The 25,047-nt window shown below is 33.4% G+C and overlaps 2 protein-coding genes across 6 annotated transcripts in view; one reads left to right on the top strand and one right to left on the bottom strand.

The window, feature by feature from the left end:
• Positions 1 to 25,047, top strand: part of mwh (multiple wing hairs) — a 466,270-nt gene that overhangs the window by 395,013 nt on the left and 46,210 nt on the right. The window lies entirely within an intron of this gene.
• LOC137243499 (lysozyme 2-like) lies at positions 12,272 to 12,805 on the bottom strand. Its single transcript, XM_067771289.1, has one exon. It carries the CDS (start codon positions 12,786 to 12,788, stop codon positions 12,345 to 12,347), a length of 444 nt encoding a protein of 147 aa, XP_067627390.1. The 5' UTR covers positions 12,789 to 12,805; the 3' UTR covers positions 12,272 to 12,344.

Below are 25,047 nucleotides of genomic sequence, written 5' to 3' on the forward strand. Positions count from 1 at the left end.
AGATGCTGAGGCGTAGCATAACCTTGTTAAGGTTCAGTTGGTCTTATATATGACTATCAATACAAATTTGACTCGTGCAACGCTTTTATTTAATTGTCTGATCAACGCCCTAGATTGATAAGGAGTGTGATGATTAATACCTAAGACCTACCTAATTATTTTCTAACTTTTAGTATTATTATTACTTCATGTAAGAATTGTTTTCAAAAAACCGTTTAACTTAAAAAGTTGTTTTTAATTATTTATTTTCAAGCTTTTATTCTCTATTTTATTGCCTATTATTTCTCATTCTATTTAGTTCATTTAGTGACTAATTATTACAAGGATTCTTTTCTGACAATTTGTTACAATCTAAGTCCTCAATACATAATCCTTCCAAAAACTTTAATCGACTCTGCGACACGTATGCTTGTCCTTCCTCGCACTCCAAAATATTTTGATGTCACTTCTACCGGACTGTAGTGATATTTGTTCCAGATATGGACCAAATCGGACCACAAATACGATATTTTGAATATCTCGATTTTTTGAAATATTTCGATCCGTGCGCTACCTATTGGAGTTTTTTTTATACTCAGTTGAGCAGAGCTCACAGAGTATATTAACTTTAATTGGATAACGGTTGGTTGTACAGGTATAAAGGAATCGAGATAGATATAGACTTCCATATATCAAAATCATCAGTATCGAAAAAAAATTCGATTGAGCCATGTCCGTCCGTCCGTCCGTCTGTCCGTTATCACGATAACTTGAGTAAATTTTGAGGTATCTTGATGAAATTTGGTATGTAGGTTCCTGGGCACTCATCTCAGATCGCTAATTAAAATGAACGATATCGGACAATAACCACGCCCACTTTTTCGATATCGAAAATTTCGAAAAATCGAAAAAGTGCGATAATTCATTACCAAATATGGCTTAAGCGATGAAATTTGGTAGGTGAGTTGAACTTATGACGCAGAATAGAAAACTGGTAACATTTTGGACAATGGGCGTGGCACCGCCCACTTTTAAAAGAAGGTAATTTAGAAGTTTTGCAAGCTGTAATTTGGCAGTCGTTGAAGATATCATGATGAAATTTGGTAGGAACGTTACTCTTATTACTAGATATCTGCTTAATAAAAATTAGCAAAATCGGAGAACGACCACGCCCATTTTAAAAAAAAAACTTTTTTTAATTCAAATTTTAAAAGAAAAGTTAATATCTTTACAGTATATAAGTAAATTATGTCAACATTCAACTCCAGTAATGATATGGTGCAACAAAATACAAAAATAAAAGAAAATTTGAAAATGGGCGTGGCTCCGCCCTTTTTAATTTAATTTGTCTAGGATACTTTTAATGCCATAAGTCGAACAAAAATTTACCAATCCTTGTGAAATTTGGTAGAGGCTTAGATTTTAGGACGATAACTATTTTCTGTGAAAAAGGGTGAAATCGGTTGAAGCCACGCCCAGTTTTTATACACAGTCGACCGTCTGTCCTTCCGCTCGGCCGTTAACACGATAACTTGAGCAAAAATCGATTTATCTTTACTAAACTCAGTTCACGTACTTATCTGAACTCACTTTGTATTGGTGTAAAAAATGGCCGAAATCCGACTATGACCACGCCCACTTTTTCGATATCGAAAATTACGAAAAATGAAAAAAATGCCATAATTATATACCAAATACGAAAAAAGGGATGAAACATGGTAATTGTATTGTTCTATTGACGCAAAATATAACTTTAGAAAAAAATTGGTAAAATGGGTGTGACACCTACCATATTAAGTAGATGAAAATGAAAAAGTTTTGCAGGGCGAAATCAAAAGCCCTTGGAATCTTGGAAGGAATACTGTTCGTGGTATTACATATATAAATAAATTAGCGGTACCCGACAGATGATGTCGAAACTCTAAAAACATATAGATATGTGAACGAAGTATGTTTAGGTAAAAAGTTTTAATACCCGAGATCCGGTTTTGGAGATATTGATAAAAATATAAACCCGGAAACCTTAAATTTGTTTACTTATTTAAACACTTCTTAACCGATTATATTGAAATTTTATCAGGATGTACATATCTATGTGGGGTATATTTAGGTAAAATTTTGTTGATACCCGAAACTCGGTTTTAGAGATATCGGCAAAAATATGAAACCGGGTAACCATCAAATATTTTTTTACCTGCAATATGGATATCAAACAAAAGGTATTTTAAAGACATTTAACTTACTGTAGTTGTCATATCGATATTCCCACATCTTAAGGCTATTAAACGAAAAAAGTAATGTAAGCACAGAACTCCATTAAAACGTTAATATTGTAACGAATATTAGCAACACTAAAGGTACTTTCATCTCTAAGCCGATGCTAAGCAGTGATGTGAATGCACATCAATAATTCAATCATTATGTGTACACATATGTACGTATACGCAGCTGAGAAGCAACGCACAACCACATGCATATATCTGAGATACTCCCGAAAGTATGCAATGAGAGAAGCTATAAAATCGTGAAATTGTAGTTACAGCTGAAAAATTTGATAGCTGATGGCCGACTAGTAAATTCTGGAAATAGAAGCGTCTAGAAGATGCGAACGAGGAAATCAGAGAGTATAAAAGGCAACAACAGTCGAGGCGCAAAAATTCAGTTTTGATTTAGACACGCTATCTGGCGAGCAATAGCAGTATTATTCCATTATTCAATATTGGAGTTATTTATTCAACAGTTTAGTGATTTGAACTTAGTAGAAGATTGCAAATAAGGGGAATTGTATGTAAATTCGTTACAATTGGTGTCAGAAGAGGAATTGTTGAATAAATTCCGAAGATTGGGAATACAACTTGGACATGGCAAAGTTCGGTGAATTGAAGATCCAGCAACTGAAGAAGGAGTTGGAGAGCCGTGGATTGAATGCAACCGGCATTAAACTCGAACTTTAGGCACGACTACGAGAGGCAATGGAAGCAGAAGGAATTAACGTGGAAGAGTATGTCTTTCCTCTTGATGGCGAGGAGACAACAAAAATTGAAGAGAAAAATGAAACATCGCAGACAATGATTTTAGCTGCAATATCTGCTCAAACATCGACAGTGTCATCTCAACTGGCAGAACAGAAGACATATATGGAATCGCAGTTGAACCGTATAACATCCAAGATGGAATCCCAAGAGACACGAATAACATCAAAAATCGAAGCACAAGAAACGCATATTTCAGAAATGTCGACACAGATAACAACCAAGATGGAAACACAGTTAGAAGAACAGAAGACATATATGGCTGAGCAGTTGAAAGCACAAGAAACTCGCATATCTTCGCAGTTAGAAGCACATGAAGCAAGAGTAACATCAAAGCTGGAAGCGCAAGATGTAAAAATCGCTCAATTTCAGGCAGAAGTCGATGATTTGAAGGGTCGTATGGAGCAGCTACAACTAAATGGTCCTGCAGTTTCAGCAAGTAATACAAAGGTAAAACCTCCATCTTTTGACGGCTCTGTTTCTTTCCAGGTGTTTGAAATTCAGTTTGAGAAGACCGCAGCAGTGAACAACTGGAATGCTGAAGATAAAGTTGCTGCACTGTTCATGGCATTGAAAGGGCCTGCAGCTGAGATTTTACAAACCATTCCAGAGGGCGAACGGAACTGTTCTGAAGCATTGATAGGTGCTCTATTGAGACGATACGGAACTGAGCATGAGGACAGATATACCAAAAGGAGTTACTGAACCGCTTCCAGAAGCCTGGTGAGACATTGCAAGAGTTTGCGTCGGATGTTGAAAGGCTGGCACATTTAGCGAATGCGGATGCACCCGTGGAATACACTGAAAGGGTAAAGATTCAGAGCTTTATAAATGGCATACGGGACGTCGAAACAAAGCAAGCTACATATGCAAACCCAGAAACTAAATTCAAAGAAACGGTATCACATGCTCTGATTCAGGAAACAGCATCGCTTCTGTGTAAGCCAGCGTTCATAGCACGCCGTGTGGAGGTGGAAAGGCCAGACTGAGTAGACGCAATATTGGAGGCGCTGAAAGGATCGCAAAAGCGGAGTGAAAAGGTTATCAAATGCTTCAAATGCGGGAAGCCCGGTCACATTGCACGTCATTGCGATCTTAATAACAAAGCTGGAGGGGATGAGCAAGAGCGAGTAAGATGTAGAGATCGAGAGCTAGCTCCATCTATTGAATGTCCTGTGATATCTGTGTCGCAAATTGGTAGAAAATCGAGCAGTCTTACCGTCAGAGGGAATTTGGATGGCAAAGAACGTGTACTGACTGTAGATACGGGCGCATCTCTTTCCTTAATTCGATCTGACTTGGTCAACAGGAAAGTAAAAACGTTACCTGGAGCAAGGTTGCGTACGCTCACTGGCAAGTATAACCAAGTCCAGGGAGAAGTGGTATGTGAAGTCTTGATTGGAAAGGTCACAGTTCTACACAAATTCGTTGTGGCGGAGATCGTTGATGAAGTCATATTGGGAGTGGACTTCTTGGTTGACCATGACATCAAGATCGATATGCAAAGAAGGGTGATGCGTTATAAGAACCAGGATATACCACTTAACTTCAGTTTGCAGAAAGAGTTCAGTAGTAATCGAGTACTGGTGGAGAAGACTCGACAAAGACCACGAAAGTCAAAGGAAAAGGTTGATAGATCGAATGGGCCAAATAAAGCAAAATCAAAAGTACCTGCGAGAGAAACACTGGCATTGACAAAACCTAATGGACGCAACGACAAAAACGAAGAAACGAATTTCCCAGAAAAAATGCGAGGGTAGTTTCAAGCCGGAGCGTACTACTGCCAAGCGCAAGCTCTACGAAGTTGTTCATTGGTCAAAGAACAGAGTGTGAGGGAACGGCCCAGGGTAATGAGTAGTAAGATCAAACACTGGCATGATAAGAACTTTAATTCGGAAGATTTGGTACTGCTACACACCCCTCACCGGCGGAAAGGTGTTCCATCCAAGATTCGTTGCAGTTGGGAAGGCCCGTACAAAGTTGTGAAGACGATCAGTGATACCATCTACCGCATACAAACCATTGGGAAACCACGGAGTAGAAGAGTGGTACATTTGGAGATGCTAGCGGCGTTTAGATCGGGAGATTTGCCTGATCGGGATGATTTGAGTTATTTATTCAACAGTTTAGTGATTCGAACTTAGTAGAAGATTGCAAATAAGGGGAATTGCAAATAAATTCGTTACAATATTATACACAGTGCAAAGTTAATTGATTTTGTTTTTTTTTTTTTTAGTTTTGTACCAAATGTGTGTTTCTTTTCATTTACTTTTAAATTACACCTGGTTTAAAAAAAAAAAAAAAAAAAAAAATATATCTACACTTTTTAACGATTGCCAGTTTTTGTCGAAAATTTCGTATATTTGCCCCATGTACAAACATCAATAACTTTCCATGCGTGAATATTCCAAGATAAGGCGATTGATTGTATAGTACTGTGGTGTAGAGAAAAAATTAACAAACGGGTATGAAGTGATAAAAGTATTATTATTATTATGTATTTAGGCTTAAAATGAATTTTAAGACTAACAAAAGAGAGCACTAGCTGCTATGGCTATCAGCTCAGTGATAAAAGTAAAATTGTAGCTGTGCCCACAAAAAAACATGCTCCTGAAAAAAAATTACGCAACCAAGCGCTTCCACTTTTCTGCTTCTACCTTCAAAACTGAAAGGAGCACATCGAATTTGAAGCCCTAGGTGTTTTCAGTCCATGATATTCTATTATCGTGCATAATCCAAATTTCAATACTCAGTTGCTTCAAAAAGCTATAAGCAAAAAACTGTCAATATTGAAAATGACAAAAAAAAAAGTATCGCTATTTTGATTGATGATAGTTTTGAGTATTGGAGGGGGCACATTAATCTTGCTCATACTTTTAGAATCTCCGTCTGAAAAACAACATTCAGTTTAAATTTCATATCGTTCCAGCGATGCCTCAAAATTTTATCGAACAAATTCAAAAAAAAATGAAAAATCAAGTGTATCGCTAGAAAAAGTGTAAAAATCGATGTTTTTTACGTTTCGAAGTTCTGCAAAAACTTACTATCAACTTTCTTCATTTTCAAAATCATCAGATCGGATAGTAAAAAGGTCAAATTTAATGTCCTTGTGCTTTTTTCTGGCCTTAAGTTATTTGCCCGTGTGTAAAACCCCAGTATCCAAAAAAGTAAAAGTTTTTGAGATTTGCCCATATTCTAGATATAACACCGATCTATAAAAAATTTTTTTTGGTGTAATTTGAAGCCTCTATATGTTAAAATGGGGCAGTAATTACGAAAACTTCTTATCTGAACAATCGGTTGTGGGGGATATATGCTATATATACAACCGATCTCTTCCATTTTTTTCAGACAATTATATGTGCAATATACGAAAGCATATGATGAAGTTTGAAGCTTCAATCTGATAAATTGAGGAATATATGACAAAAATCCCCTTTTCTAAAAATTGGTTGTATGCTATAGTGGTCGGTTCCGCAAATGTCTAATGGGAGACCTAAATATACCCGCTCACCAAATTTTATCAAGATATCTCAAAAATTGAGGGACTAGTTTGCATACAGACAGATAGACGGACATGGCTAAATCAACTCAGCTCATCATCCTGATCATTTCGGTATATTTATTGGTGGGTCTATCTATTTTCCTTTATGGACTTACAATTCTGAGATTCGTGACGAAGTTAATATACCATTTCATTTTTATGAAAGGTATAAAAATGAATACACATAAGCACCAAAGCGCAAATCACAAAAAATTATCTGCATAGTTTTGATAAATCACTTAGTAAACGATGGCAAATCACTTATGGCCGAGTCAGAATGAACTTTTTCATATATGTAGCAGCGTTCAATGTAATCCTGTGCATGGCAGTAACATCGCCACAATCACACAAGCTGTTGCGTTTGTAAATATAAAGAACTTCAGACTATGCAATTGAAACTTATTTCGCCTTGCCATTCACGTACAAGATTTCGTGAAGCACTGTTATAAACATTCTCACTATACAACAAAAATACTTGCTAACATATTTTGTCTCCTATTCTTTTGCTAAAATGCAGTTTTTAATTGTGAAAAACGTTGAAAAAGGAGTAAAGAGTGGGAAAAATAATTTCACTTGCAAAGTATGAAAGCACTCATAAACAAAGCAAACGTCTAATTCTTCTTCTTATGCTTTGTATGTAGCAAAAGTTGAAGACTTCCAACTTTTGTATAGCAGATGGCGCTAGTGTTGCTCGATCTACCGTTATCCATAAAAATAATGCAATCGAATCATCATGCATAAGATTCCGTTAAGCGTATCTATATGAAAAAGTTGATTGTGACGCGGCCATTAGTAGCCGATGGCACATCACTGTAAACAGGTTTTTGTTTATATCACTCACGCTTGACGAATGCAAACGTTTAAAGCACCTGTCAGCGCGTAATTAGTAAATATATATTTGACTGCTGTAATTGCATTCATCAATAATTTCTTGAATTTTTTGTAATATTTTAAACTTTTTCATTAATTTTAAGTATAGAGCTTTTAGCTTTTTTGTCAATTGCACCTGAATTTATTGCGATAAGAGTAAAAGAGTTAAATGAACATTTCGGGTCGCACAGAGAACAAATTTTGATTTCAATTAATTGAGGTTTTTCACTGAGAGGATTTTTACCATCAATATTTTTTCCGCTGCGAAAGACATTTATGGTCATGAAATAAATATGTAGAAATTTCGAACTCAGATTTGTGGATTGTTTTTTATACTCAGCTGAGCAGAGCTCACAGAGTATATAAATTTTGTTCGCATAACGGGTATCCGTAATGGCATAAACTAATCGCGATAGATAAAGACTTCTAATATAACACAATGATCTGGGTGAAAAAAGAAATTCATTTAGCCATGTCCGTCAGTCTGTCTGTCCGTGAACACGCTATTTAAAATGAACGAAATCGGACTGTAACCACGCCCACTTTTTCGATATCGAAAATTTCGAAAAACCGAAAAAGTCCGATAATTCATTACCCAAGACGGGTAAAGCGATGAAACTTGGTCAATGGGTTGACCTTATTACTCAGAATAGAAAATTGGTGAAATTTTGGGCAAAGGGCGTGGCACCGCCCACTTTTAAAATAAGATAATTTAAAAGTTTTGCAAGTTGTAATATGGCAGTCGTTGAAGATATCACGATGAAATTTGGCAGAAAAAAATTTGCAAAATCTGATGGCGAACACGCCAACTTTTAAAAAAAATTGTTTTTAATCAATTTTTAACATAAAATTTGATATCTTTACAGTATATAAATGAATTATGCCAACTTCAACTCCAATAATGATATGGTGCAACAAAATACAAAAAAAAATAAAATTTCAAAATGGGCGTGGCTCCGCCCTTTTTCATTTAATTCGTCTAGAATACTTTTAATGTCATAAGTCGAACAAAAATGTACCAATCCTTGTGAAATTTGGCATAGGTATAGACTCCATGACGGTAACTGTGTTCTGTGAAAATGGGCGAAATCGGTTGAAGCCACGCCCAGTTTTTATACACAGTCGACCGTCCGTCCTTCCGCTCGGCCTTCAACACGATAACTTGAGCAAAAATCGATATATATTTACTAAACTTAGTTAACATACTTATCTGCGCTTACTTTATCTTGGCATTAAAAATGGGCGAAAGCCGACTATGACCACGCCCACTTTTTCGATATCGAAAATTTCGAAAAATGAGAAAAATGCCATAATTCTATACGAAATACGAAAAGAGATTAAACATGGTAATTGGACTGGTTTATTGACGCAAAATATAACTTTAGAAAACACTTTGTAAAATGGGTGTGACACCTAACATATTAAGTAGAAGATAATGAAAAAGCTGTGCAGGGCGAAATCAAAAGCCCTTGAAATTTTGGCAGGAATACTGTTCGTAGTATTACATATATAAATAAATTAGCGGTACCCAACAGATGATGTTCTGGGTCACCCTGGTCCACATTTGGTCGATATCCCGGAAACGCATTCACATATACAACTAAGGGCCACTCCCTTTTAGAACCCTCATTAATGCCTTTAATTTGATACCCATAACGTACAAACGCATTCTAGTCACCCCTGGTGCACCTTTTAAAATACTCATTAACACCTTTCATTTGATACCCATATCGTACAAAGAGATTCTAGAGTCATCTCTGGTCCACCTTTATGGCGATATCTCGAAAAGGCGTCAACCTATAGAACTAAGGATCACTCCCTTTTAAAATACTCATTACCACCTTTCATTTGATACCCATATCGTACAACCAGTCTTTATGGCGATATCCCGAAATGGTGGCCACCTATAGAACTATCGCCCACTCCTTTTAAAATGCTCTTTAATACCTTCCATTTCATACCCATGCCATACAAACACATTCCAAGGTTACCCTAGGTTCATTTTCCTAAATGGTGATTTTCCCTTATTTTGTCTCCAAAGCTCGCAGCTGAGTGTGTAATGTTAGGTTACCCCCGAACTTAGCCTTCCTTACTTGTTTTTTAGTTATTTCTCACCTTAAGGAACAGTTAACGGCGACCGCCGTGGTATGATGGTAGCGTGCTCTGCCTACCGCACCGAAAATCCTGGGTTCACGCCCCGGGCACAGCAACATCAAAATTTTAGACACACCTTTTTTTCAATTAGAAGAAAATGCTTCTAAGCGGGATCGCCCCTCGGCTGTGTTTGCAAGCACTCCGAGTGTATTTCTGCTATTAAACGCTCTCGGTGAAAACTCATCTGCCTTGCAAATGCCGTTCAAAGTCGACATAAAACAAGTAGGCCCCGTCCCACCAATCTGTAGGAAAATTAAAAGGAGCACGCACAAATTGGAAGATAAGCGTGGCCTAAGATCTCTACGGAGGTTATCGCGCCTTACATTTGCTTATTTATTTATTTATAACTAAGCGGAATAGGGCCAGAATATTGTTAGATATAGTTTATCTGCTAGGACAGTGGTTAGAACATTTGCCTTATACCTACATATTTACCAATCCATTGTTAAATTTCGGGGATTTTTATTGTTGGTGTAGCGATATCATATATCATTGTGGAAGAAACGTTTACCTCTTACTGATTGATTAGCGCCCAAATGTCCAGATTAGAATATTTACTGCCCATTCCTGCATGCCACTTCGCTTGATATTTTTATATCAGTAGCGAATGTAGTGACAGCGTTAGAACAGTTTTTTTTTTTTTTGGGAACTAACGTCCGCGGGCTTTATTATTTTAGTCGCCGTCTGACCATCAGTATACCATATTGACGCGAATGCAGCTTAAGCACGCTTCCTCTAGAATTTCTGCTGCTTTCTTCATGGCTATAACTTCCGCCTGAAAGACGCTGAAGTAATATGGTCCTCTAGGAGCTACTTATTTCTGGATCGACACAGTAAACAGCAGACCCAGCCCCTTCCATTATCTTGGCACCATTTACCATGTCTGCACCTTGGGACCAACTCTCCGGCTCAATTGTGGCGCCAAGATCATTTTCGAATCACGGGCACAGTAGCATATATTCCGTTTGCCGATATTAGGCGGCGCCATACCGCTGTGGCCATAAGGCCTGCACTCAAAATGCACCGAGGCCTTAAGCCTTGTTACAGTTGCGGTTCTTGGCCATTAGGTCTACAGGTGAGATGTTTTGAATAGCATGCAATGCTGTCGGGGTAGCTTTTATACCCAGGTGCCCAGGCATGTACATCCCGAAGCGCCTAATACATCAGAGAGCTGACTATTGTAAGGCATCCGCCGCTTATGGTAACTGAAGCGTCTTCTGTATGTGCCATAAATTTGAAAGGTTCTCCTTAGAACCGCTTAAGCAATTGATTTATAACCACAGGATTGGTGATAAACCCCAGCCTTCGGCGTTCGTCTGTTTACAGATTTCGTTGCTTCGCATAGACCCCATTGCGACGTTATCATTCTGCAACTTAACATGAATCCAATCCAATTTATTAAAACTGGATTAGCTTCAATCGAGTTGAGACTATCCATGATTGCACTTATCGAGACATTATTGAAAGCTCCGACAATGTCCAGAAAACCACCTAGGGCATATTCCGGGTGTTCCAGGGCTTTCTCTGTATTCATGACCACCCTATGCAATGCAGTATCGACTGACATATGTACCTTTGGTGTAAGCATGTTGTGCTCAAGAGCGTAACTCCTCGCTCATATTTGATTTTATATACCTACACATCAATTAATCTCTCTAGGATTTTGAGCAGAAAATATGTCAAACTAATGGCCGAGCCACAGTAAACTTTTTCATATATGTAGATGCGTTTAAAGCAATATTATGCATGCCAGTAACATCGCCACAATCACGCAAGATGTTGCGTTGTGTGAAAGCACCCTTAGCCAAAGCAAATGTCGAAGTCTTCTCATACTTTGATTGCAACAAAAGTTGGAAGTTAGCTACTTTTTCATGTTAGATGGCGTCAGTGTCGCTCGATCTGCCGTTCGCCATAAAAATACATATCATATATAAGATTTCGTTAAACCTATCTGAAAAACTGCTTATGTGACGGGTCTTTAATAGGCCTTTAGTCTTTTGGGTGCAGATGGCTGACTTTTCCCGCTCTCTGTATTAACACAACTCGTGCTGTTCTCCAAGATTGCGTGCCCATCTATATTCGTTCCACATAACATCTGTGGTATAGCAGTGAAATCCCAATTTTAACTTGGCAAAGGTTTTTATTGCCCATTCAATTTTAGTATTATCACCAATCCTGGTAACTCTCGGTCCATATAAGTATTGTAGACATGGTTACTTAACTCTTCCGCATCATCTCCTGATAGGAAGTGTGTGTTAAGTAGAGCCTCGAGGGACTCTTCATTACTGTGTGACCATTCCCCATCGTCCCTTTTCTTCAATCCCTGTACTGCATCTTCCTTAGATAGGACTTTCCTCAGTAGACTCCGTATATGTAATACCTATAATGGCGAAGGTAGTGGTACAGTGAATAATGTGCTTACCAACAATGCCGAGGGTTCCAGCTTCAAATCCCCAGCTTCAAAGTTTGTGAAAACGAGCTAGTTTTTTGGTAGTTTTTAAATTTTTTATTAAATATCCAACTTATTAGCTCAAATTCAGCTGTCCTAAGCAGATGCCATTAACAGTCAACATAAAACAATTTTTAACCCAGAATTTGAGAAAAAGTTCGGCCTAACACTTCATTTCGCTGATTACTTACGTCAAATTTATTCTTATTATTAAAAAATTATAGTTTAAAGTATAACACCATATTTTGTTTCATTCTGATTTTTATTTACATAGGCTGCGGAGAATAAATAATTTATATTACTAAGTAAACAAGTATTAAGCTTCAAAGCAATCATCAATGCTAGGCAGTGTACCGTTACAGAACCGCCAGACCGCCCATGCAGTCCAACCTTGTTGCCTTAGAATCTGTTGAGAGCAAGTCACGGATGGACTTATACTATCGACAAGCAAATCAGCACAATCAATGGCACATTCGTTCGAAGAAAAGCGATCATCAGGTGGTTGACACCAATATCTGCTATTTATCTGGAATAGACCATAGTCGGTTGAGCCATTAGTATTCGTCTTGCCCACTGCGGTTGTGTTAAAGGCACTCTCACGTTCAGCAATGTAAGCCCAACGTGCCAATTCATCCTTTGGCACACCCAAGTCAAGCATTTCATGAGCTAATGAGCAGCGTGTGAGAATTCTTCCGAAAATTGGTGCGGTTAAAGTCAAAACGAATATAAAGAAGACAAAAATTCGCATTTTGCTACACATTTTGGTCAAGTGTTTACAAAAGATTTCTAAAGGAAACTGTTCTATTAAAGTAACGAAACCCCTTTTTATATTAAATTCGATTGGGAAATTTGTGATAGGCTAACGATAAGGTCATGGATTATCTATAATATAAAAACAAGTAAGGATGGGGCTGTCTTCGGCTGTACCGAAGACTTCATACCCTTCATGTATGGGGCTGAACAATAATCTTATCCCATTCGTAATCTCCAAATAATGCGCTGTATAAGAAAAGAAATATATAGCGAACAAATGTACATACCTGACCGATTTTAAGATAAATATAAAATAATGGCAAAAAACCCCCTTATCTGAACGATCGGTTGTATGGGATATATATTATATATAGCTCCGATCGAAATGATTTTTACAGGAAATCTTCTATGATATATTAGAATATATATCAACAAGTTTCACGTTTTTATATTGGAAATTAAGGGAGAAATGGCTAAAAATCTTACTATCTAAACGATCGGTTGTATGGGATATATATTATATATAGCTCCGATCGAAATGATTTTTACAGGAAATCGTCTATGATATATTAGAATATATATCAACAAGTTTCACATTTTTATATTGGAAATTAAGGGAGAAATGGCTAAAAATCTTTCTATCTGAACGATCGGTTGTATGGGATATATATTATATATAGCTCCGATCGAAATGATTTTTTCATGAAATCTTCTATGATATATTAGAATAAATATCACTAAGTTTAACGTTTTCATATTGGAAATTAAGGGAGAAATGGCTAAAAACCTTTCTATCTGAACGATCGGTTGTATGGGATATATATTATATATAGCTCCGATCGAAATGATTTTTACAGAAAATCGTCTATGATATATTAGTATATATATTAACAAGTTTCACGTTTTTATATTGGAAATTAAGGGAGAAATGGCTAAAAATCTTTCTATCTGAACGATCGGTTGTATGGGATATATATTATATATAGCTCCGATCGAAATGATTTTTACAGGAAATCTTCTATGATATATTAGAATATATATCAACAAGTTTCACGTTTTTATATTGGAAATTAAGGGAGAAATGGCTAAAAACCTTTCTATCTGAACGATCGGTTGTATGGGATATATATTATATATAGCTCCGATCGAAATGATTTTTACAGAAAATCGTCTATGATATATTATTATATATATTAACAAGTTTCACGTTTTTATATTGGAAATTAAGGGAGAAATGGCTAAAAATCTTTCTATCTGAACGATCGGTTGTATGGGATATATATTATATATAGCTCCGATCGAAATGATTTTTACAGGAAATCTTCTATGATATATTAGAATATATATCAACAAGTTTCACTTTTTTATATTGGAAATTAAGGGAGAAATGGCTAAAAATCTTACTATCTAAACGATCGGTTGTATGGGATATATATTATATATAGCTCCGATCGAAATGATTTTTACAGGAAATCTTCTATGATATATTGGAATATATATCAACAAGTTTCACGTTTTTATATTGGAAATTAAGGGAGAAATGGCTAAAAACCTTTCTATCTGAACGATCGGTTGTATGGGATATATATTATATATAGCTCCGATCGAAATGATTTTTACAGAAAATCGTCTATGATATATTAGTATATATATTAACAAGTTTCACGTTTTTATATTGGAAATTAAGGGAGAAATGGCTAAAAATCTTTCTATCTGAACGATCGGTTGTATGGGATATATATTATATATAGCTCCGATCGAAATGATTTTTACAGGAAATCTTCTATGATATATTAGAATATATATCAACAAGTTTCACATTTTTATATTGGAAACTAAGGAAGAAATGGCCAAAAATCTTTCTATCTGAACGTTCGGTTGTATGGGATATATATTATATATAGCTCCGATCGAAATGATTTTTACAGGAAATCTTCTATGATATATTAGAATATATATCAAGAAGTTTCACGTTTTTATATTGGAAATTAAGGGAGAAATGGCTAAAAATCTTTCTATCTGAACGATCGGTTGTATGGGATATATATTATATATAGCTACGATCGAAATGATTTTTTCATGAAATCTTCTATGATATATTAGAATAAATATCACTAAGTTTAACGTTTTCATATTGGAAATTAAGGGAGAAATGGCTAAAAATCTTTCTATCTGAACGATCGGTTGTATGGGATATATATTATATATAGCTCCGATCGAAATGATTTTTACAGGAAATCTATGATATATTAGAATATATATCAACAAGTTTCACGTTTTTATATTGGAAACTAAGGGAGAAATGACAAAAAATCTTTCTATCTGAACGATCGGTTGTATGGGATATATATTATATATAGCTCCGATCTAAATGATTTTTACAGAAAATCTTCTATGATATATTAGAATATATATCAACAAGTTTCACGTTTTTATATTGGAATCTAAGGGAGAAATGGCCAAAAATATTTCTATCTGAACAATCGGTTGTATGGGATATATACTATATATAGCTCCGATCGAAATGATTTTTACAGGAAATCTTCTATGATATATTAGAATATATATCAACAAGTTTCACGTGTTTATATTGGAAACTATGGGAGAAATGGCCAAAAATCTTTCTATCTGAACGATCGGTTGTATGGGATATATATTATATATAGCTCCGATCGAAATGATTTTTACAGGAAATCTTCTATGATATATTAGAATATATATCAACAAGTTTCACGTTTTTATATTGGAAATTAAGGGAGAAATGGCTAAAATCTTTCTATCTGAACGATCGGTTGCATGGGATATATATTATATATAGCTCCGATCGAAATGATTTTTACAGGAAATCTTCTATGATATATTGGAATATATATCAACAAGTTTCACGTTTTTATATTGGAAATTAAGGGAGAAATGGCTAAAAATCTTTCTATCTGAACGATCGGTTGTATGGGATTTATATTTTATATAGCTCCGATCGAAATGATTTTTACAGGAAATCTTCTATGATATATTAGAATATATATCAACAAGTTTCACGTGTTTATGTTGGAAACTATGGGAGAAATGGCCAAAAATCTTTCTATCTGAACGATCGGTTGTATGGGATATATATTATATATAGCTCCGATCGAAATGAGTTTTTCATGAAATCTTCTATGATATATTAGAATAAATATCACAAAGTTTCACATTTTTATATTGGAAATTAAGGGAGAAATGGCCAAAAATCTTTCTATTTGAACGATCGGTTGTATGGGATATATATTATATATAGCTCCGATCGAAATGAGTTTTTCACGAAATCTTCTATGATATATTAGAATAAATATCACAAAGTTTCACATTTTTATATTGGAAATTAAGGGATAAATGGCTAAAAATCTTTCTATCTGAACGATCGGTTGTATGGGATATATATTATATATAGCTCCGATCGAAATGATTTTTACAGGAAATCTTCTATGATATATAATAATATATGCCAACAAGTTTCACGTTTTTATATTGGAAACTAAGGGAGAAATGGCCAAAAATCTTTCTATCTGAACGATCGGTTGAATGGGATATATATTATATATAGCTCCGATCGAAATGATTTTTACAGGAAATCTTCTATGATATACTAGAATATATATCAACAAGTTTCACGTTTTTATATTGGAAATTAAGGGAGAAATGGCTAAAAACCTTTCTATCTGAACGATCGGTTGTATGGGATATATATTATATATAGCTCCGATCGAAATGATTTTTACAGAAAATCGTCTATGATATATTAGTATATATATCAACAAGTTTCACGTTTTCATATTGGAAATTAAGGGAGAAATGCCTAAAAATCTTTCTATCTGAACGATCGGTTGTATGGGATATATATTATATATAGCTCCGATCGAAATGATTTTTACAGGAAATCTTCTATGATATATTAGAATATATATCAACAAGTTTCACATTTTTATATTGGAAACTAAGGGAGAAATGGCCAAAAATCTTTCTATCTGAACGTTCGGTTGTATGGGATATATAATATATAGCTCCGATCGAAATGATTTTTACAGGAAATCTTCTATGATATATTAGAATATATATCAAGAAGTTTCACGTTTTTATATTGGAAATTAAGGGAGAAATAGTAAAAATCTTTCTATCTGAACGATCGGTTGTATGGGATATATATTATATATAGCTACGATCGAAATGATTTTTTCATGAAATCTTCTATGATATATTAGAATAAATATCACTAATTTAACGTTTTCATATTGGAAATTAAGGGAGAAATGGCTAAAAATCTTTCTATCTGAAAGATCGGTTGTATGGGATATATATTATATATAGCTCCGATCGAAATGATTTTTACAGGAAATCTTCCATGATATATTAGAATATATATCAACAAGTTTCATGTTTTTATATTGGAATCTAAGGGAGAAATGGCCAAAAATATTTCTATCTGAACAATCGGTTGTATGGGATATATACTATATATAGCTCCGATCGAAATGATTTTTACAGGAAATCTTCTATGGTATATTAGAATATATATCAATAAGTTTCACGTTTTTATATTGGAAATTAAGGGAGAAATGGCTAAAAATCTTTCTATCTGAACGATCGGTTGTATGGGATATATATTATATATAGCTCCGATCGAAATGATTTTTTCATGAAATCTTCTATGATATATTACAATAAATATCACTAAGTTTAACGTTTTCGTATTGGAAATTAAGGGAGAAATGGCAAAAAATCTTTCTATCTGAACGATCGGTTGTATGGGATATATATTATATATAGCTCCGATCGAAATGATTTTTTCATGAAATCTTCTATGATATATTAGAATATATAGCAACAAGTTTCACGTTTTTATATTGGAAATTAAGGGAGAAATTACTAAAAATCTTTCTATCTGAACGATCGGTTGTATGGGATATATATTATATATAGCTCCGATCGAAATGATTTTTACAGGAAATCTTCTATGATATCTTAGAATATATATCAACAAGTTTCACGTTTTTATATTGGAAATTAAGGGAGAAATGGGTAAAAATCTTTCTATCTGAACGATCGGTTGTATGGGATATATATTATATATAGCTCCGATCGAAATGATTTTTACAAGAAATCTTCTATGATATATTAGAATATATATCAACAAGTTTCACGTTTTTATATTGGAAATTAAGGGAGAAATGGCTAAAAATCTTTCTATCTGAACGATCGGTTGTATGGGATATATATTATATATAGCTCCGATCGAAATGATTTTTACAGGATATCTTCTATGATATATTAGAATATATATCAACAAGTTTCACGTTTTTATATTGGAAATTAAGGGAGAAATGGCTAAAAATCTTTCTATCTGAACGATCGGTTGTATGGGATATATATTATATATAGCTCCGATCGAAATGATTTTTTCATGAAATCTTCTATGATATATTAGAATAAATATCACTAAGTTTAACGTTTTCATATTGGAAATTAAGGGAGAAATGGCTAAAAATCTTTCTATCTGAACGATCGGTTGTATGGGATATATATTATATATAGCTCCGATCGAAATGATTTTTACAGGAAATCTTCTATGATATATTAGAATATATAGCAACATTTTTCATGTTTTTATATTGGAAATTAAGGGAGGAATGGCTAAAAATCTTTCTATCTGAATGATCGGTTGTATGGGATATATATTATATATAGCTCCGATCGAAATGATTTTTACAGGAAATCTTCTATGATATATTAGAATAAATATCACTAAGTTTAACGTTTTCATATTGGCAATTAAGGGAGAAATGGCTAAAAATCTTTCAATCTGAACGATCGGTTGCATGGGATATATATTATATATAGCTCCGATCGAAATGATTTTTACAGAAAATCTTCTATGATATCTTAGAATATATATCAACAAGTTTCAGGTTTTTATATTGGAAATTAAGGGAGAAATGGCTAAAAATCTTTCTATCTGAACGATCGGTTGTATGGGATATATATTATATATAGCTCCGATCGAAAGATTTTTACAGGAAATCTTCTATGATATATTAGAATATATATCAACAAGTTTCACGTTTTTATATTGGAAATTAAGGGAGAAATGTCTAAAAATCTTTCTATCTGAACGATCGGTTGTATGGGATATATATTATATATAGCTCCGATCGAAATGATTTTTTCAAGAAATCTTCTATGATATATTAGAATAAATATCACTAAGTTTAACGTTTTCATATTGGAAATTAAGGGAGAAATGGCTAAAAATCTTTCTATCTGAACGATCGGTTGTATGGGATATATATTATATATAGCTCCGATCGAAATGATTTTTACAGGAAATCTTCTATGATATATTAGAATATATAGCAACAAGTTTCACGTTTTTATATTGGAAATTAAGGGAGAAATTATTAAAAATCTTTCTATCTGAACGATCGGTTGTATGGGATATATATTATATATAGCTCCGATCGAAATGATTTTTACAGGAAATCTTCTATGATATATTAGAATAAATATCACTAAGTTTAACGTTTTCATATTGGAAATTAAGGGAGAAATGGCTAAAAATCTTTCTATCTGAACGATCGGTTGTATGGGATATATATTATATATAGCTCCGATCGAAATGATTTTTACAGGAAATCTTCTGTGATATATTAGAATATATAGCAACAAGTTTCACGTTTTTATATTTTAAATTAAGGGAGAAATGCCTAAAAATCTTTCTATCTGAACGATCGGTTGTATGGGATATATATTATATATAGCTCCGATCGAAATGATTTTTACAGGAAATCTTCTATGATATATTAGAATAAATATCACTAAGTTTAACGTTTTTATATTGGAAATTAAGGGAGAAATGGCTAAAAATCTTTCTATCTGAACGATCGGTTGTATGGGATATATATTATATATAGCTCCGATCGAAATGATTTTTTCAAGAAATCTTCTATGATATATTAGAATAAATATCACTAAGTTTAACGTTTTCATATTGGAAATTAAGGGAGAAATGGCTAAAAATCTTTCTATCTGAACGATCGGTTGTATGGGATATATATTATATATAGCTCCGATGGAAATGATTTTTACAGGAAATCTTCTATGATATATTAGAATATATAGCAACAAGTTTCACGTTTTTATATTGGAAATTAAGGGAGAAATGGCTAAAAATCTTTCTATCTGAACGATCGGTTGTATGGGATATATATTATATATAGCTCCGATCGAAATGATTTTTACAGGAAATCTTCTATGATATATTAGAATAAATATCACTAAGTTTAACGTTTTCATATTGGAAATTAAGGGAGAAATGGCTAAAAATCTTTCTATCTGAACGATCGGTTGCATGGGATATATATTATATATAGCTCCGATCGAAATGATTTTTACAGAAAATCTTCTATGATATCTTAGAATATATATCAACAAGTTTCAGGTTTTTATATTGGAAATTAAGGGATAAATGGCTAAAAATCTTTCTATCTGAACGATCGGTTGTATGGGATATATATTATATATAGCTCCGTTCGAAATGATTTTTACAGGAAATCTTCTATGATATATTAGAATATATATCAACAAGTTTCACGTTTTTATATTGGAAATTAAGGGAGAAATGGCTAAAAATATTTCTATCTGAACGATCGGTTGTATGGGATATATATTATATATAGCTCCGATCGAAATGATTTTTACAGGAAATCTTCTATGATATATTAGAATATATAGCAACAAGTTTCACGTTTTTATATTGGAAATTAAGGGAGAAATTATTAAAAATCTTTCTATCTGAACGATCGGTTGTATGGGATATATATTATATATAGCTCCGATCGAAATGATTTTTACAGGAAATCTTCTATGATATCTTAGAATATATATCAACAACTTTGACGTTTTTATATTGGAAATTAAGGGAGAAATGGCCAACAATCTTTCTATCTGAACGATCGGTTGTATGGGATATATATTATATATAGCTCCGATCGAAATGATTTTTACGAGAAATCTTCTATGATATATTAGAATATATATCAACAAGTTTCACGTTTTTATATTGGAAATTAAGGGAGAAATGGCTAAAAATCTTTCTATCTGAACGATCGGTTGTATGGGATATATATTATATATAGCTCCGATCGAAATGATTTTTTCATGAAATCTTCTATGATATATTAGAATAAATATCACTAAGTTTAACGTTTTCATATTGGAAATTAAGGGAGAAATGGCTAAAAATCTTTCTATCTGAACGATCGGTTGTATGGGATATATATTATATATAGCTCCGATCGAAATGATTTTTTCATGAAATCTTCTATGATATATTAGAATAAATATCACTAAGTTTAACGTTTTCATATTGGAAATTAAGGGAGAAATGGCTAAAAATCTTTCGATCTGAACGATCGGTTGTATGGGATATATATTATATATAGCTCCGATCGAAATGATTTTTACAGGAAATCTTCTATGATATATTAGAATAAATATCACTAAGTTTAACGTTTTCATATTGGAAATTAAGGGAGAAATGGCTAAAAATCTTTCTATCTGAACGATCGGTTGCATGGGATATATATTATATATAGCTCCGATCGAAATGATTTTTACAGAAAATCTTCTATGATATCTTGGAATATATATCAACAAGTTTCACGTTTTTATATTGGAAATTAAGGGAGAAATGGCTAAAAATCTTTCTATCTGAACGATCGGTTGTATGGGATATATATTATATATAGCTCCGATCGAAATGATTTTTACAGGAAATCTTCTATGATATATTAGAATATATATCAACAAGTTTCACGTTTTTATATTGGAAATTAAGGGAGAAATGGCTAAAAATCTTTCTATCTGAACGATCGGTGGTATGGGATATATATTATATATAGCTCCGATCGAAATGCTTTTTTCATGAAATCTTCTATGATATATTAGAATAAATATCACTAAGTTTAACGTTTTCATATTGGAAATTAAGGGAGAAATGGCTAAAAATCTTTCTATCTGAACGATCGGTTGTGTGGGATATATATTATATATAGCTCCGATCGAAATGCTTTTTACAGGAAATCTTCTATGATATATTAGAATATATATCAACAAGTTTCACGTTTTTATATTGGAAATAAAGGGAGAAATGGCTAAAAATCTTTCTATCTGAACGATCGGTTGTATGGGATATATACTATATATAGCTCTGATCGAAATGATTTTTACAGGAAATCTTCTATGATATCTTGGAATATATATCAACAAGTTTCACGTTTTTATATTGGCAATTAAGGGAGAAATGGCTTAAAATCTTTCTATCTGAACGATCGCTTGTATGGGATATATATTATATATAGCTCCGCTCGAAATGATTTTTACAGAAAATCTTCTATGATATATTAGAATATATATCAACAAGTTTCACGTTTTTATATTGGAAAATATGGGAGAAATGGCCAAAAATCTTTCTATCTGAACGATCGGTTGTATGGGATATATATTATATATAGCTCCGATCGAAATGATTTTTACAGGAAATCTTCTATGATATATTAGAATATATATCAACAAGTTTCACGTTTTTATATTGGAAATTAAGGTAGAAATGGCTAAAAATCTTTCTATCTGAACGATCGGTTGTATGGGATATATATTATATATAGCTCCGATCGAAATGATTTTTTCATGAAATCTTCTATGATATATTAGAATAAATATCACTAAGGTTAACGTTTTCATATTGGAAATTAAGGGAGAAATGCCTAAAAATCTTTCTATCTGAACGATCGGTTGTATGGGATATATATTATATATAGCTCCGATCGAAATGATTTTTACAGGAAATCTTCTATGATATCTTAGAATATATATCAACAAGTTTCACGTTTTTATATTGGAAATTAAGGGAGAAATGGCTAAAAATCTTTCTATCTGAACGATCGGTTGTATGGGATATATATTATATATAGCTCCGATCGAAATGATTTTTACAGGAAATCTTCTATGATATATTAGAATATATATCAACAAGCTTCAGGTTTTTATATTGGAAATTAAGGGAGAAATGGCTAAAAATCTTTCTATCTGAACGATCGGTTGTATGGGATATATATTATATATAGCTCCGATGGAAATGATTTTTTCACGAAATCTTCTATGATATATTAGAATAAATATCACTAAGTTCAACGTTTTCATATTGGAAATTAAAGGAGAAATGGCTAAAAAACTTTCTATCTGAACGATCGGTTGTATGGGATATATATTATATATAACTCCGATCGAAATGATTTTTTCATGAAATCTTCTATGATATATTAGAATAAATATCACTAAGTTTAACGTTTTCATATTGGAAATTAAGGGAGAAATGGCTAAAAATATTTCTATCTGAACGATCGGTTGCATGGGATATATATTATATATAGCTCCGATCGAAATGATTTTTACAGGAAATCTTCTATGATATATTAGAATATATATCAACAAGTTTCACGTTTTTATATTGGAAAATATGGGAGAAATGGCCAAAAATCTTTCTATCTGAACGATCGGTTGTATGGGATATATATTATATATAGCTCCGATCGAAATGATTTTTACAGGAAATCTTCTATGATATATTAGAATATATATCAACATGTTTCACGTTTTATATTGGAAACTAATGGAGAAATGGCCAAAAATCTTTCTATCTGAACGATCGGTTGTATGGGATATATATTATATATAGCTCCAATTGAAATGATTTTTACAGGAAATCTTCTATGATATATTAGAATATATATCAACGAGTTTCACGTTTTTATATTGGAAATTAAGGGAGAAATGGCTAAAAATCTTTCTATCTGAACGATCGGTTGTATGGGATATATATTATATATAGCTCCGATCGAAATGATTTTTTCATGAAATCTTTTATGATATATTAGAATAAACATCACAAAGTTTAACGTTTTCATATTGGAAATTAAGGGAGAAATGGCTAAAAATCTTTCTTTCTGAACGATCGGTTGTATGGGATATATATTATATATAGCTCCGATCGAAATGATTTTTACAGGAAATCTACTATGATATATTAGAATATATATCAACAAGTTTCACGTTTTTATATTGGAAATTAAGGGAGAAATGGCTAAAAATCTTTCTATCTGAACGATCGGTTGTATGGGATATATACTATATATAGCTCCGATCGAAATGATTTTTTCATGAAATCTTTTATGATATATTAGAATAAATATCACAAAGTTTCACGTTTTTATATTAGAAATTAAGGGAGAAATAGCCAAAAATCTTTCTATCTGAACGATCGATTGTATGGGATATATACTATATATACCTCAGATCAAAGTGATTTTTCAGAAAATCTTCTATGATATACATATTAAAATATATATCACCGAGTTTCACGTTTATACTTTCTAAATTAAGGGAGAAATGGTCAAAAATCTTTCTATCTGAACGATCGGTTGTATGGGATATAACCATATATATAGCTCCGATCAAAGTGATTTTTTCAGGATATCTTCTATGATATATTAGAATATATATCACCGAGTTTCACGTTTATACTTTCTAAATTGCGGCAGGATTGACCAAAATCGTGTTATCTGAACAATCGGATGTATGGGAGATATATGTTATAGTGGTCCGATCCTACCGGATCCGACAGATGTGTAATATAATACAAAAATACATCCTTGTGCCAAATTTCATTGAGTTATCTCAAAATTTGAGGGACTAGTTTGCGTTCAAACAGACAGACGGACGGACAGACGGACGGACGGACAGACGGACATGGCTATATCTACTCAGTTCGTCGCCCTGATCAATTCGGTATACTTAATGGTGAGTCTATCTTCTATATTTCTCAACGTTACAAACATCGGACCAAAGTTAATATACCATTTCATGTTCATGAAAGGTATAATAAGTAGGGTTTTCCTTCCTGACGCTATAACTCCGTTGAAAAGGTCTCGGGCTCCGTGAGGTTTATAGCAAAGGAAAATTCAAGATCTACGCACTGGGTCTCGAGATATAGGCCAAAACGTGGACCCGGGTACCCCTAGAATGTGTTTATAGAATATGGATATCAATTGAAAGCTGTTGATGAGTGCTTTAGTAGAGGGTAATTTTCATACCCCTGGGTGACTAAGGACTCGAGATATAGGTCAAAACGTTACATTATGGGTATCAAATTGATACTGTTGCTGGATGCTTTAGTA

The sequence above is a fragment of the Eurosta solidaginis genome, chromosome 3, assembly GCF_040869045.1.
Source record: "Eurosta solidaginis isolate ZX-2024a chromosome 3, ASM4086904v1, whole genome shotgun sequence".
Lineage (NCBI taxonomy): Eukaryota > Metazoa > Arthropoda > Insecta > Diptera > Tephritidae > Eurosta > Eurosta solidaginis.

Coding starts and splice junctions, on each gene's coding strand:
- LOC137243499 (XM_067771289.1), bottom strand. CDS start 12,788: ATGTGTAGCAAAATGCGAATTTTTGTCTTCTTTATATTCGTTTTGACT.